This window comes from Betta splendens, chromosome 16, assembly GCF_900634795.4.
Source record: "Betta splendens chromosome 16, fBetSpl5.4, whole genome shotgun sequence".
NCBI classification, from domain to species: Eukaryota; Metazoa; Chordata; class Actinopteri; order Anabantiformes; family Osphronemidae; genus Betta; species Betta splendens.
The window spans coordinates 19943889-19961066 of NC_040896.2; the positions used below are offsets into that span (position 1 = coordinate 19943889).

Genomic DNA, 17178 nt, shown 5'->3' on the forward strand with positions numbered 1-17178 from the left:
ACTGGCCAGAGTTAACGGCACGCACGTTCATCGGATCAGCCGCCGTCTCGCTGCCAGAGCATTCTCAGATCATCACATTTCCACCTCCGTGCTCTTTGCTCCAATCCACACGTTCAAATAACATTTCATTTACTCTAAAGTCCAGCGTGTGCACCCATTCAACCTCTGTCAACATCTGGTTTTATTATATATTTATTGTTAGTGTAATCTGGCCCTCGAGGAGGACACTGGCGAATGCCTGTCTTCTTGGACAGATGTGCATCTGGAGAATACAGTGTACATCCCTTAGAAAGTCATTGCTTTACCTGACATAAATAAAATTTGTTTTTAGATGTTCTAAGCCCATGTGAGGACATGCAGTCAGCTACCATGTTTTAGATTTTGTTTTATTGATTGATTGTTTGAAATTGCAGACATTAAACAAATGTTTTTAGTATTTATTGTTTTATTATATTATTTAATCTTTTACTCTTGTGTGTATAAAACTGCTTATGGTTCCACACTTTTTCAAGAATCTACAATGCAAATTTATGTTTTATTTATGTTCCCATAATACATTGTGTTTTGAACATTTCATGTATTATTAGAACAAACAAATACTCCAAATAATAATTTATTAAACTCCAACAGCAGGAACCGTGTGCCGACTAAACGACAGAGGGACTCACATATTCTGGGAGGTTGTAAAGGTTACATAAACATACTGTACGACTAGGTTAACACACTAATCTCTGTTCTATTTCCTGAAGAAAGGAGGTTTTGTTGAAGTGCATTGATGATGACGCCTCTTTGGCTCATTCTGCCAAATGCCATTTAGCAGTTGACTGGAGAAGCTCCACTGTCTCTCTGAGCCGCTCTCTGCTCCTGGGTGTTCATTCCTCATTCGACTCCGTTTGCAGACGTGAAGAGATTTTTTTTAGATTCTGCATAGTGGTACACTGAGGTCAGGGGCACACCTTGTTTTCTTGAAAACACACCCAGACACTCGTGCATGAACACACACCAACATTATACTGTAATGTTTGTGCCACAAGAGGCCAGAGTAATTTGCTTTTTATTTTATTACTTATCTTAAAGTTAACAAAGGTGTTATTACAGACATGTGCATGTTTTATACACAAACCAATTTCCCTATAGTAGAAAGAGTCAAAGATTTTCATCTAAGGACACACATCTACACAAAAACCTACACTCCACCACATGAGCTTATCTGGAGATTTTTTTCACTTTAGGTAATTTCTTCCATCAGAATAAAAAAACTGAAGCAGTTCCACAAGACTGACCTCAGCACAGTTCACACATTCATACAGTTGAGAAAAGGTTCAGCTGAACTTCCTCTGGATATGTTCGTAGCTTTCCATGATCCAGCCTGGGCTATTCTGATCGAGCTCCGTCCTGCGGCGCTCTCATGTTAACTCAGCTTTCTCTAATAATGCAAAACAGAAAAGCTGCAGCTTAAAGCTCTCTCTTTTTCCAACTCCCCGAATGTCTGAAGACTCAAACAGTGGGTCATTATGACGAGTGATCAGTGAAAGGGCCCATTGATTTTAGGGGCCTGGGGGGAAGGTCATGTATGGACATAGGAAAGAGAGGGAGAAAGCATAGGAACATGGGCAGCCATGCACTGTATAACATACGTACGGCCTCCTTCTCAGGCACCCCTCCAAGTCACCCACCCATTTCCTCCGCTAGCACTGGAGGTGCTCCTCAGGCCCAACACGTCTCAGCTGTCTTCTGTCAGGGTGAACAACAACAGTTATTACCCTGTAAATGTGCCTAAAGGGAGGAAACGTGGTTCTTGTTCAGATTTTCCTCTGTCGGGGATCAAACATTTGTTCCGCCAGTGTTTTAAAAGTGGAATACTTTTGGGAAACCTCAGGGAATTATGGAATGGTGAGCTGTGGGAAGGTGTTTCTTTAAGTCAGGGAACGAGCTGCAGAAACAAAACGCACATTCAGTCCATTTGCTTATGCTGGATTTCGGGGGTCAAAGGTTGCGATCATTAAGGAGGCTGAGAGGTCAAATTTCCAGGAGGCCGTGACAGGTGAGCTCACCGATGTACGAGTGCCACAGAGGAGAGTGCTGCACAGCTGGACCGTCGTGAAGGAAACTCTGTGGTAAATTGTTGGACTTGGAACGTTTTAAGCTGAAACTCTGGAAGCTATAAAATACTATAGAAAATGACAGTGCTCTTCTTAATTACAATACTTCACACCCTTATTCCACTGACTGGGTTGTCTCTCTTTAGCAGCAGATTAGCTCCCACTTCATTGGGAGGATGTTCTGAAGCTGTGGCTCCACTTGACTGGCTGTGAAATGATGTTGATGAGCAGGAAGTCTGACTGATGTGTGAGCAATCCCCAGAGGAAGCTCCTAAACCACTGTATCATTAACTCAAATCCATGATAAGAGTCAACGCGCCTCTAAAGGCATTAGTTTAAAGCTCCAATAACAAATTTTATAAACTACCAGGCCAACTAGTCGGTTTAAGTGAATATCAGCCATGGGAAGAGTCAGTTTATTGTTAGTTCTAGTGTGTGTATATGAATTTTTGGCAAGTGACTTGTCCTTTGTCATTATCAGTGTCTTCGGATCTGAGAGTTGAGCAAAAGGAATCTCAGAGTTGAAGGACTCTATAACAACTTATTTGAAGCTTGAAGTTTAAAGAACCTTGTACAGTACTACATTAAATGCCCGACTCCAGTGTTCACGTACAAAGTTCGGCCTAAGTTCAAGTAAATGAGATTACGTTTGTTTTATCTGCGGCGTTCTCTCCAGTCACTGACAGTCTCAGCAGATAAGTCACCGTATCAGCCTCCGATAGCCCTTATTGTTGAAACCGTGATATGAAATCTGTGCCCTCATTTCACCCCGGCAGCTGCCAAGAACATATGGTTTCACAGTCTGGCTATAATTACCTGTAATAACCAGGTTTGTGAGTCCTATAGCATCAGCCGCAGTGCAGGAAACGCGGCCAGGTGTTTCTGTCAGTATGCAGCAGAATAGACGCAGCTAAGAGACAAAACCATGTGTTTGAGACTGATTTGATTGTCAGTAATTGTATTTGTCTGCCGCCTCCACCTCTTCCTGACCAGAAAAGCCCCACAGGGATAAACAACAGTCAAAACACAGACGAGAAAAACGCACCACAATGTATGATGCAGATCATCAGTGTGTGTGTGTGTGACCTGAAGAGAGGCGACAATGGAAAATAGATCAAAGGAAACCTGTATGTAAGCACATTTCTAATCACTAATTACTCTGTTCATGCGCCTGGAGGCTCCTACGTCGCTGCTAACAGCTGTTTTATTTCCCCTTTCATCATCTGCCGAGCCTCTCAGCTCTATGGTGAAGCTGTTGGCCATCAGGATATCTTCCCTGTTCAAGGTTGACTTTACCGACAACTCGCTGCCTGCTAAATCCAGGATCACAGCCTTGTCTGTCTAACCAGGAACAGAGATAAAACCTAAAACCTTAAACCTTCCAGGTTCCTGCTCCGTGAGCGCTCAGAAACCAGAATTCAAATGCATATTGATAATTTCTTCTAATATATTCTCCAGCATTGGTTAATATAATGAGTCAGTCTAAGAACGCGTTCTTAGACAGCGTCTGTGTTCACTGTTAATGGGTTTTGGAGAATCCCAAATATCAGACATTCCTCATACTCTTTGCCAGCTGGCATCATGCCTAAACCTTAAAAACGACTTCCAGCCTCTGATACAGACTCAGATGTTGACATTCAGATTAGCCTTTCAAACACACACTGGAAGCATGTAAACAAGCACATCAGGACAGGCCTGTTGGCTCAAACGTGACCTCACCATCTCTGGCCCAAGTCTGTCAACATTTCCTCAGGTATGTGTGACCTTGGTTCTGGAATAATCGTCAGAGGCCACTGGTCTCTCAGCCGCTCTCTCAGCCGCTCTGCTCCTGTTCATGAGCACAATCTGAGATTAAAGTCAGACTTCAGTCCTGCTCAGGGTTCACGCATGTGGACAGCATCCCTCGCTAGTGAGCAGAGGCATGAAAAGCTAAGACTGCAAAGGGACCGGTCGGACGTTTTCCTGGCAGGAATGCTGTGACTCCGCAGCAGTCACCCCATCGCCGCGAGGTGTATGGTCTGAGGTTGGGATGACCTTTCTCCCACTCTCAGAGAGACTCACTTTTCCTGATTGTCCAACTCGCTGCCTGACTGATGTTGCATAACTCTCCTGATATAACCGTGTATCTTGAAGGCTGACCTTGGCTTCAAATATCCTCACTCCTGTCACACTGCTCACACACACAAGTTATGCCTCCAAGACAGATGCAAGTGTAGAAAAATGTTCATTAACACAAATATGTTCATTAACACATTTATAGAGAATATAAGGATTTTCTCTATCTCACTGTGACGCCAATTGTTACTGTTATGGCTACTGTTATGACTCCTGTGCTTTAAATTTAGTGGCTTGTAGATATGGGTGCACATGAGCTCTATACAAATCAGTTTACATTATTATTTACTACATTTCTCTTTTTATAGTTCCTGTAAAATTCTGAATCCACGAAATAAAAGCTCAGACGTATTTATTTGAAATTACATCATTTCAAATGAACAACCTCTAGAATATTTCAGAATAAAAGTAGACTGAGTGACGGGGCTTATTTCGCGTGTGTCGTGCACCTGCTGTCAGGTGTCATCGCCCAGAGGGACTTTGCTCTCACCTTCAGTATTGGGAGCAAATGAGTGGGTGTCATCTCAAAGCGACACGCGCCGTTCTTAAGCCGCGGACACAGTGCGAGCCGAGCTCTGCGCTTTGACCTGCGCGTCCACTTGTTGCTTTCACAACAGTTCACCGGCGTCGCTCTATTTAAAGAAGCAACAACATGGCAAACGGCCTGGTCAGACGGGAGTCGGTGGGAACAGAGATGCACAAGTCCGAAGACAAGAGACGAACCTTCGTTTACACAAAGAAGCGGGGCTACGATGTGACCCGAAACCCCCACCTGAACAAGGTGAGCGTAGAGACGCGCGGTGGACGACACCTCGGCGCGAGACAGTTTGTTTGTAAGGACGAGGTTTACAAGCTAGCCGCTGCCTTCAGGCGCCGTGGGAAATTACAAACGCAAATCAAGCCAACCTAAGTAGGCTGTAAAGTCAAGATTGGAATTGTGTTTAATGTTGTCCCTAATGACACGCTGGGTTTTTGGTGGGAACAGTGATTACTATTCATTTTATTAACAAACAAAAAAGCGACACATTCACGGATTTATTTCGATTACTGAACACAATAACCGCTGTTATCACACATATATTAAATGCAAATAAGATATAAATGAATGAAATACTAGAAGTTAAATTTTTTTTAAGTTTTTCCTATCGCTGTGCGCATTTTCGGACATTCCGAGGAGTAAGTGAACGCAGCACTATCTGGGCTGTTTAGGTGTCAGCTTTAGATGAGGTTATATTTAGAGTTAAAGTGCCCAAATGCTGCTGTCACACAGCGGGGGGCTGTTGTCGTTACTGCTCCGTCACGTTTTGTTTATTTTGGGATGTAGCTGTGCATTAACAAGGTTGAATGACGACTGAAGCCCGTCTTCTCTTCACAGCATGAGTCAGCATATTGTGGTAAACTGCTGTGAGGTTACTGCGAGTTCCCAGCTGATATTGGGTGAAATAGTAAAACTTAGCAGTAAATTTTTTCTTGTCCTTCATGACTTATGTGAAAATGAGGAACAGTGCCGGACGTTGCGTAATCATACAAAAAATAGTGCTGAGTAGGTTCCCCCACATCATGAGGTACGATTAGGACTTTGCATGTTGTAATTGTGGGGCGTTCTCATGCATTTTCCCTCCTATGCTTTAAACGCATCCTTCACAAAACAGCTGCTGGCAGCCTTTGAGCTTTTCCAGTGTTTTCTCCTGGTTTGTGTGGTGGGACGGGGCCCCAGAGGTCAGTCAGCGGTGACGGGATGGATCTCTGTCCATGGTGCTGACTGACCAACAAAACCATGGCTGCATTCAGGGTCACTCCTGTTAGAAATGAGAGTGTAACCTGACGGCTCCTTTTCACAGTCGCACTAATCGTTGAACATGTGTACTCACTTTGTTTAAACCTCTGGGCTGATTTATGCCCGTTTCATTTCCCCATTGGCCTCTTTATCTAATCCTGAAGCGAGTCTGGTTTGTTTTGCTACAAATTCCAAGGCGCTGTATCCAAAATAAGATGTTCCAGGACGCTCGGCATCTGACCACTGCGCGTTTGAAGGTGAAAGCTGTTCCAGTCTGATAGCACTCACAGCCAGTTCACTGCAGCATGCGGAGCTTCCAGCCTGGGTGGTCTGAGCTGATAAGTGGGACAGTGGAGTTCAACCAGGCCACTGTGTGGGGTGAGGGCTGGCGTGGCCATGGCTTCACAAAGACATGTTTGTTGAGCAAGTTAATGACTCCGCTTCAGACGCTATTGCACATCAGCATGTGTGGTAGGCTGAGGTGAGGAGTGGTGGAGGTGAGTGAGGTCTTATAGCAACAAATGGTGGCAGCCTTTGTGTTATTACAGTCTGGATGTCATGTCAAGGTGTGGATGATCTCGGGTCAGTCACCTGACTGTCGCAACATTCATGAAAGCACCTTCTTATGCTGCGTCATGGTTGACAGAAAGTGATTTGGAACCTCAGTAAAAATAGCAAATTAAGGTCTAGCCAAGCATGACTTATGTTCTCTGACACCTGTCAGTCAAATGATTCAGTCCAAATATTGACCTCTGTCTATGAGAGCCTTAACACCAGGTGGAGTGAATGCTGGGGGGGGGGGCAGGGCTTGTAGCCCCTCACTAATTTGAAACAGTTTAACCTCTGTTGCTTGACTTCTTGAGACCCGAAGCTTCAGCATTTGGACCTGGAACAGTTAACTGTTTACATCTCAGTTTACACCTTGGGGCCCTGAATTAGCAGAGTTTACAAGGGGGCTTTTAAAGAGGCCTGCAGTTGACCTAAATTCATGCGGCAGTCGTCCACAGTTTGGGATGTTTCATTGTGTTTTGTGTCTGTGCCATATGTGACACAGTAAATCAGGATTATTTTTATTCCACGTTTTAACACCAGGTCTCTTATATGGGTTGGCTGGAGATGTGCTGAGCTGTTTCAGAGCCACAGCTCTTTGATCTTGTCTTCACGAGGAGGCTTTAAAGTCGGTCGTTCTAAATGAGCTCACAGTTACAGTGCTGTTATATTTTTTCACGGTTATGAAAACCAGGGTTTAATAAGATTAATTACCCAAAAACAAGAACTATATAAAGAAAGTACCTTCTTTACAACAAATGTATAAAATGCTTTTATGTGATCATGAAAACGTACATTGACGATCGTCGCATCAGCTGGGTCCGCTCAGTAAAAAGGTTTCTTATGTAGCCAGGTGAAGCGTGCACTGTCAGCATGAACCGCCGCGAGGAAATTGCAGGCGAAGGTAGGAAATGACTGTTCAAGCGTGTTAGTGGCCTGGCACAGGCCTGCTTCTGTGGCTCAGGCAGTGGCATATTGTCGCCCTGCTCTTGATTTCTGCCGGCCCTGGGGATCAGGTGTGTTTACCTCCGTCGGCTGGCCCACTTCGCCTCCGAACAGGAGCCGCTCACAGCACAACCTGCTAATTGATGCTGAGGGCCGCGGCGCTGAGGGCCGCCTGTCCTCACGTCCACGGGCCTCGGTTTTCCTCGCACGGCTTGGCCTCAGCCCTCGGCTCGCGCTGCCCCCTCGCCCCCCAGAGGTGCAAGCGGATATTGTAGGTGCTGCGTGTGAGCCCGCGGTGCGATAAAGAGAAGAGGGGCGTAAAAGGGGTCTCTGTGGCCGGGCTCCACAGGCCGCCTCTGTCCCGGCTGCTTGATCATACGTTAATGAGGGATCTGTGTGAATCCCGGCGCTCGGTGGTTTCGTCTGCTGCAGCCTTGAAAAACAACAACAACAACAACAACAGCCCTCCTAAAAGCACCCGGTCAGGGAGCTGTGGACTGTGCTGGCAGTGTGTGGAGGTGATTTTCTAATAGACACTAACTCGTTCCTGTTTGTTGTTTACTGCCATTTATAATATATGCATTTTAATATTATGCATTAATGGAGTCTGAATAAATTGTGAGCTTGTGTTCAGACAGCGCTGCAAGTGAACGCCTCATTAATAACCACAGGCTGCACATGTGACTTACTTAATTTTAGTGTTTCGTCTGATGGGCCGTCTCACTGAGTCTGTTGTTGGGGAGCGCTGGGGAACACTGCGGCTGATTGGCCGCTGAGGACGTGCCGGTATGCTGAACGCCGTCTCTTCTGATAACCCTCCGTAGCAACTGGAAGACATTAGAGTCGCGAGTTAGCGTTACTCTGGTTTGGCTTTAGACGCTGCATTTTTTTATTTAACCGAGACCAAATAAACAAACGGCAACAAATAGGCCTGTGGAAGTCTGTCTGTGTGGTTACCATGGAGACGCTAACATTCGGTAACCTTTTTGTTTCTGTCTCACATGACGTGAGGAAATCGATGCCTGGCACTGACCAGTCCAGAGGTTCGATTCCAAGGCCAGTCTGACGAGTGTTCAGTGTTTTTTTTCTCAGAACTCAGCTCTGTGCCAACACTGTCCCCCCGCGAAGCATTTCAGCAGCGCTGTGTTTGTTCTCCTAACCCAGGTTCCCATGGACCTCGCTAATCTTTCTATATTTATCAGTGTCTTAGATATTTGGCCCGTATCCTTCACACAGTCAACATTTCACAACTGAAGGGGAAATCCTTACGACGGTGATCGGGCATTCAACCACGTTAAGCCTAAGACAAATTAAATCCTCATAGACTGGAACCGTTGGCACTAATGAGGACAATAAGTCATTATGTGAGGCACAAAATGACTCCCAGATGCTAAACATCAGCATGTTAGTTTTGCCTCTTTCGGCACTTTAGAATAATAATATAAGCATTTAGCTCAGTTAATGACAGATAATGACTGTTGACAGAAGAAGGAAGTAGAGACAAAGAGTTGTTCTCTGCACTGTGCTAAGCTAAACGCTTGCTGGCAGTGCATCACAGCATGTACAGTACAACGTGTGGTACGAAACCAAGCGGAAGCTGCGGCCTGTGGGGCTGTTTCATGCGGCTGTTCAGAGGTGGATGCTGATTGCGTGGGGGCTGAACTCTCAAGACGCTGCCAGTCAGATTTCAAGCCTTTGTTTAAGTGAGCAGTGAAGACTCTGTCCAGGCCTCGCACAGAGCAGCTGCGCTCTTGGCTTCCCTCATTAGATGGACGGCGACGCGCCGTGTGTGCTGGCTGTGTGTGTGGCGGCAGGGCCCAGGTGTGGCCAGGTGTGTCAGCCTGACCGCACGCGTTGCGGGTGTCCAGACATTCCTCTGATGGACTGGAGTGGAGCAGCCAGACAGAAAGTGCTCCTCTGCCTCGTTCCCCTCCAGTGCGCGGCCTCATTGCTGATTTACACACACTGGCGTGTTGTCTTCAGGGTTGGCTCAAATAAACAGTGTAAGACGATCAGGCTGTCACACACACACACACACACACACACACACACACACACACACACACACACACACACACACACACACACACACACACACACACACACACACACACACACACACACACACACACACTTCTGACGCTCTGTTTATTCAGGTCCATTTGAGTAGCTCTACCTCCACAGCTCACCTTTTTGTTTTCGTCCTCATTCATGTGAGGACAACGGAGGAGCCATTAGCTCGCCCCAGACGGAGGGAGGGAGGGAGACAGTGGGAGCCTCATCACCTTGCTATGAGGCTCATCTCGAGCATCTTTTTTGGCCTCCTCTTGTCCTCAATGCAGCTTTTGTCTGTTATATTAGAGTGCACGCAACATGCAGGAAGAACTTAATGGTAGTATCTTGTTTCGGCATTCTACACTGAAAGGGGAACTGCATGAGTGCAGTGCGTCCAGAGGAGCTGAGATGATGTAGTCTCCTTGCATTCTAAGGAAACTAAGCTGCCGCGTCAGAGTTGCTCTGTTGTCTGTGGACATGGCAGTGGCCAGAGGACGACATGTCACAGTGGGGCTCCACACATTGACTTTTTGGTAATTATTGATGACGATTGATAACTGCAGCCATGGTGGTAAGAGAGGACGTTACCGCACTGTAACATGTTGGTACAACATTCATTTACTCGCTGATGGTGAAATACTCTTGTTGACTGACTACGCAGTGGCTCCACCACAAAGACATTTACAGTGGGTTTCCTGTGGTATTAAGTGAGTTCAGACGATAAACGCATCACTGTGTCAGTTATATATTGGGTTTTCCATTTAAGTTCCTTGTCAATGGACTCTGTCAGCATGACTCAGCTTTCTTAGCTGTTGCTCCAGAGTTACAAACAGGTCTTCATCAGCAGAGAGCCACAAACACCTGTGCAGTCAGTCACTTGAACTCAACGCACTGAGCCAAGAGTAAATACTCGGACTCAGCGCTTCTCAGGGTTGCCAGCGTCTTTGGAGGCTTTTTCCAGCAACACTCTGGCTCCTGGGGGACCTGGACTGGACAACATGAAAAGGCTGCCTCAAGGGTATTAGGTGCGTTTGAAGAGCCCTACATGTCCACTGCCTCCACCCGCTCAAGGCTGCCCTCCCTGAGTCAACAGAGGCTCTGTTTTCAAGGCTGCTTGAGCAACAAGCGTGTCTCAACATTCACAGGCTGACACCTTGATTTAAAAGATCCCTGAGCAGGAGATTAGGTCTGGAGGAGGAACTGAATTAGCCCTTTCTGGTCAGCGCTGGATCTTTCGGTCTCTAATATAATCAGATTAAAGGCAAAGTCGTCTCACTAATGGCAGATTTAGATTAAAAATGCTAATCTAGACAACTAAAATATCTCTTAATCATTTTAACCAAACAAATTAAAATAAAAATATAAAGTAAAGCTTGAAATAGATCCACTCACAGCCTCATTTTAGTCCTCGTTTTGTTGTCCACATGTTTTTTTCAGCTAATGTTGACAGAGAAAACACTGTTTGAACTAAGTTTGATAGAGCTCGGCCTGCTAATGAGCAAACTTAGGAATGAGGTGCACATGCAGGTCCTCCACGGCACATTTGTAGAGAGGCATTCGTTGGGAGCGGCTCAGTCACACCGGAGGATCCTGAGAGGAGAGAGATGGGATCCGATGTGTAGCTTTTCTGGGGAAGAGGAAGGCTACACAGCAGGAACCAGACGGGAGGCGTTCGGGGGAAACGTAGGATTTGGTTTTCTGCGCTAGACATTAAAAAGGGCGAGAACCGACATGAGCACAGGAAGTCATTTAGCTGATATTCATCCTGGAGACAAATATTTGTTAAACTAGATCCAGTTCCTGGAGCGTTTGTACAGTTTGTGTAGTATGTTTGTGTGTTTGAGTTGATGTTCAGGCTCTGTGCTGCACATGGACACCAAGCTGAACTACTGTGACACAGCTGGTTTACTGTACTGTATGAACGTGTGGGTTAAACCCAGCACTGGATTTAGCTCAAGGACTGCACAGTAAAGACGTTGTCATGAAGGTTAAACGCAGTACATGTGTACAGTATGTACAAATACGTACTGTAGGGTAAAACTCCCATCCTCCAGTGTTTTACTTCCTGAGGAACATTTTTTCAGTTTCAAAGCTGACACATGGAGCCAGTTCATGCTCCTGCCTCAGCTGGGATGTTTTTCTACTCTGAGTCAGACTGATACCATCAGACCATGATCCACACACAACACAATACAACACAACACAACACAACACAGCTTTCGTTTTTTACACTCCTTTCCAGCGGTTGCTTCACTTCAGTGTGAAACACAAACCACAAAATGCCAGCCTCTCCAGTCCCGGCTTCAACAGAACTACACAGCAGCTCTCATCGCTTGTCTCTTGTTATCGGACTCTTTAGGAGTTAAATACAACCAGAGATTTCTTGTTATGTTTTCTCATATTTCTAAACTCAAAGGGTCACTTATCCAGAAATAGCAATATTGCAACTTGAAAAATGTAGGAGCCAAATATTCATAATAAATCCCTTTAGTATAATGATTGCCACATGTAATAACATTACATCAGTATACTGTAAACTAAATGCGGACTGTACCGTACGTCTAGTCTTGAAGAATTACCACTACGTAGAAATGGATTTACATGGACTGTGCATGGTTTTCCATTTGCCAGTACTACACCTAAATGAAAAAGCCCATTAATAGAGGCCTTCCTCCTTCACAGCATACAGTCGAGGCCATTTAAGGAAGCCTTCACTGTGTTTCAGTGAGAGGAAACACCTAGTGGTCCTCAAGGCTGCCTCTGTAAAAATGACACAACCACTTTGTCAAACGATAAGGTTGAGGTTGAGGTCAGGTTGAAAATTGATAATAAAGGATGATGGTGAGTGAAACTTACTCTGACAAAACTAGGTAACTTATTCTGTTACTTGGTTTCATGTTCACATTCCACCTGATTGCTGGTGCAAACAGTCCTCATATGTTGCTTTTTAAAAAGATATGGATGCACAGCACAACCCACCGCTGCCTCCAGACGCACGAGAGATAGCCCATCATTCAGTGCATGAGTTGACTGATGGCAGCCGTGCACCGAGCTGCACTCTTGAGTCTTTTAAGTGGTTCCAAATGAACCACCCAAAAAATGCTACGATGCTAGAGATAATTTATAGGTGAGGAGGACAAATATTTCTCGGGAAACTGGAGAGAGTTGAATCCATGGGTCAGTAGTTGGAGTATGAGGGTCTCTATTTGTGTTGGACACGAACCAGTCCAGTGCCTCCATTCATAGCTGCTGTATGTTTTGCAGCTGAGATGCAGAGCTTGAATGAACGCATTCATTTTCCCCTCTGCTCCCCCGCTCTCCCAGTCTTCCCTCTTTATCAGCCCTCCAACACACACCCCGCTGCTAATGTAGGATGTAAAAGGACACATGAGAAGAGGCGTCGCTAAGGGAGGTTCATCAGCTGTGGAAGAAACCCTACAAGGTGAACTGCAGAGGTCCAGCAGCTACTTTAGTCCCACCTTCAGGGCAGAGACTTTGTTTTTAGCCCATCAGTTTGTGAAACACTTTACAGTCCCAAATGTCACTCAACAAATACTATGAAATATTATCATTCATATGTATTTTTACTGTAGAATCACCACTCTCCCTCTTCCATGATCACTAGTGGTGAACAGGTATCATTTGCCAAATGATCCAGTGCAGCTTCATGTGGTTCCCCTGCTCCCGGCTCAGACCAGAGTTCTGCGTCTCTCGCTACGTGGCAGAGCCGGAGAAAGGCTGAGCTCGAACTGACGGTGGTTTCGCTGTTATGTAACAAAACTGGTCAGCCGGCTCTGGCACGTTTCAAACCAGTGGATCCAGCCGCCCCACCAGACAGACGCTGGCCGGACCAGTTCGCCTCCCCTTCTTTCTTACCGCTCTTCCCTTTGTCTTTGTCACCTCTCACTCCCTCCGTCTTTGGACTCCATCCTGTAATCCTCGCTGTGATAACTGGGGGATGAACCTGTCATTCCACTGGGCGATCCACCCTCTTACCCTCACTGGCTGTTTTCACAGTGTCTAGACACGCATGCCTGTGCTGATCAAACAAGAGGCCGCTAGGCCGAGCTGCTGGACGGCCTGGACGTCGTGGAGCGTGGGCCGTCTCCTGCGCCCTGATGCTGTGTGTTTATACCAGTGCTCACTATTATAGGGACAGGAAGGCTTCATTTAGATGTGCATTACCATTATTAGTTTGGCATTGTGTCTCCTGTACACATTGTGTTGGTGTGTTGTGACTCTTCCCTGCAGCATCAGGAGGCTTCTCATGACAGCGGGTCCTCGTTCAGCATGTGTTGACCCTCATCCTTGGGCTTCTGTTTACTTTGCATGTCTGTATCGCAGTCAAGGAAAACATGCCTGTGTGTCTGAACCCCCCGAGGCCAGAAACCTCCCTATTGTCATGCCAAGTTCAAATCCTCATATTATTACTGGTTTCTTTTCCTGGCTCTGCTTTTTATTCCTCTTGTTGATTACACCGGGTCACGTCATTCAGGCGGACGCTCCTGTTTGCTGAGTTTCTAGAAGCTTCTTTCACGCCGTGGGAGAAGACGTGGCAGGGATGCTGGCGTGAGCCAGATGGAACCGGACCCGGCACGGCTGCGCTCCCTGTTTGGCCAGCTGTGGAGAGGTTGCTGGTCTGGGGAGCTGCGACATCGCCAGCTGTTAAAACCAGTGTGAACTTAACACGCAGTGCCTAAAAATAAAGGTGTGTTCCTAGAACTCAGACAGAGCGTCCAGGAGTCAGATGTTTGTAGTTTACAGTACAGACTCCTCTAGTTCCTCTCATAGTGAAGGACCTGGCATGTTCCAACCTCTGGAACATGATCTTAAATGCCTCCTGTATTTACACACACAATGCTGATTCGAACACATGACACAGGAGGGCCGCCTCCAATGAAAAGAAAGTGCTCCCTCCCCCACAGAGCGTTGAATAGAGGAGTGTTTGAGGCCACACACGTCTCTGCCAGGCCCGCGTCTTGGTGCCAAACATCCGAGCCCTCTCTATGCCGAAGGCCTGCGGGCCTTTTGTCCCACTGTCTGATCTGTGACTGTGGCCGAGTCGGGGCTCAATGGGGAAAAGCCTCCCTGTCGTGTTAGGCTAAGTCCTCTCTGAATGGGGCTTGTTTCTCCTGGAGCAGAGGGCACCTCCACCGGAGCTGCGGCTCAGACGCAGATTCTTATTTGGAAGCGGGCTCTGCGTAGGTTGGCTGTGAGCAGGACCCCCCCCCCCCCCCATGTTGGGTGTTATCTGGGTATCTGAGACGCCGGATCAGTCGTGTCTTTGTGGGGAATTACATCATTTTCAAGTTTTCCCAGAAAGTTGAAAGGCCTGTCAGGGTTTTTGGTTCAAATGGTCTTTGTCAGCACAAAGGAGCTCGTCTAAACCGCTTCTTGGGGCTTGTAGTGACTCACGAAGCCGGAGCAGGCACAACTTCATTCTTTCCGCTTGCTTTACTGCCACTTTCTATGCAACTACTCTGCAAATACAAATGGTACCAGACAGTATGTTTTATTTCTGCATCAAGCAGCATCACTTGGGCGCTCTTAATAGTAAAAAGAATGACTTCTGTCATTTTATACACATCAAAACCACAATCTTAACATTTTACCCTTGAATTACTGCAATCGCTATGTTAGACTGGGGTATAATACATTGGTGTGTTATGTCAAAAATAAGAAGGTGTAGGGCATTCATTTTAATTTATTTCTGATTACTGAGCTGCTCTCATCACACCGACACTAACTGGTCTCCTCACCTGCCTGAAGCACACCACACGTATTGTTTTGCAGAAAACAGACAGGATCTTTTATTGTCCTCATCCTGTTCTCTGTTCCCTGAATGCTCATCTTTCAAAGGTGTTTGAGTCGTGGCTGGTCAAGAACCTGTTTTTCCTTTTGCAAAATCGAATTTGATACCATTTTAAAAATGTAAAACATGAAATAGGAGGTTCAGTGCACAGTCACAGGGAAATACTGTGTGTAATTCCTCTTAACACTAACATTGTTAACACTTGATCTCATTTTAGATAAACATTTGATGAAGGAAATTCCTGCTGTGGTTCTTCTTCCAAATGCTGCTGTTTAACCCTGTTTTCCCTCTCCCACACCCACGCAGCCTGTTTAGCTTCTTACTGTAAATCTTTACGGTGTGAAGTTGGACCGGACCCACCCTTTGATCTCCCTGGGAAGCACAGAAAAGCCTTTATCAGCTCCAGAATGAACTTGCACTTTCATCTCTCTCGTTTGGCTTTCTGGTGAACTAATTAGCTGTTTCCTCGCTGCACGGCGCTCGGCGCTGGACGTGGCCCCGGCCCGAGGTTACGGGGTGGCACTGCCCAGCGGGGCAGATTACAGGTCTGGGTAGTCACCACGGCTTCTGGAACATGCAGTTGCGGGCGTCACATGTGTTGGCACAGGGTGCGGGCACCTCAGATGTGGTCGGGGACATGTGGAAGCTTTCTAGGGTTTATTCTGCCCAGCCCAGTTTAGGCTTCGCAGGCGGAGCGACAGCAGGCTTTACAGCAGTCCAACAGTTGAGAGCCTGTATTCACACAAGTAAACATAGGTTTGGTTTGTGTGCACGTGAGTGTGCTGAATGTGTGTGATCTGTCGGCCTGTCTTTTTATTACTATACTTAAGTTTTGAAAAACGTAAAAAAACAAATACACAATAAAGGGTAAATATGACCTTTATGATGGAGATACTGTTCAAGAGAATGAACTATTCAAGCAGTGCAAACACAGCTTGTCTGGCTCATTGAAGGTCATACTGTACAATGATGAACAGGTGTAAAGACCACAGGACAGAGTCGCAAGATATGGGTTTGAAAGAAGCAGAAATTCTGGAATTATTGCAAGAGAACCTAAAGGGAAAACATCCCTGATGTTCCCTCTTCTCATTTTTGAGGAATGAGCTATCTGGGTTTACTGATCTGACTGCTATTGTGAAACACACTCAGGAGAGCATCAAAACCACCATGTAGAACATAGTCAGAATTATGATCAACAATATATTTTGTGGTGTAAGTTCTTTCTAATGCTACACAACTGCATATGCATCCATTATAAACAAACTACTGTAGCATAGGTGCTGGACCCAATACCTGCAAAACTTCCCTCAACGTGGAGCTCAGCACGTTTACCTGGTAATCTGTGCCTGTGGTCCTGAAGGGCTCTTTACCTTGACATTGATAATGCTAAATAACAGCTTGTGATTGTGTAAGAATGCAACACAGCACCTCTGTAGCGAATCTCCAAAAAAAAAGAGCAACGTGAGGCATGGATCTCGCTTTCGCAGCTTGGGTTTGGCGTCGTGTATTTTAAGACACTCATCTTTTCTCCGCGCGTCCCTCATGGCCAGCTGTGGCAGACAGTAGAGCACAGCTGGCGTTCCAAACGCACAGTCTTAGGCGAGCATCTGGCACTCAGAAAAAAAAACTATAAAAATATCTTTTTGATAATTGTGAGGGTTGTAATAGAGAGCTGCTTCTGTGTGTTTGAGGTCTGCTAAGTACAGACTCCAGCGACTGAAATAACCCATGCCCACTTGACAATTTTTATTTTTACATTTGTATGAGATTTTGACGTCTGATGTTTTGTGTTAACTTGTGTATTTCTTTGAATGTTTTTTTTG

General features: G+C 45.9%; 1 protein-coding gene across 1 annotated transcript in view; it reads left to right on the forward strand.

Annotated features, from left to right (window-relative positions):
- Positions 1 to 4745: 4745 nt before the first annotated feature.
- Positions 4746 to 17178, forward strand: part of me1 (malic enzyme 1, NADP(+)-dependent, cytosolic) — a 35824-nt gene continuing 23391 nt past the window's right edge. The window contains exon 1 of the mRNA XM_029130117.3: positions 4746 to 4998. Within this exon, the coding sequence (XP_028985950.1) occupies positions 4870 to 4998 (129 nt within the window). The 5' untranslated portion in view covers positions 4746 to 4869. The remainder of the gene's footprint in view (positions 4999 to 17178) is intronic.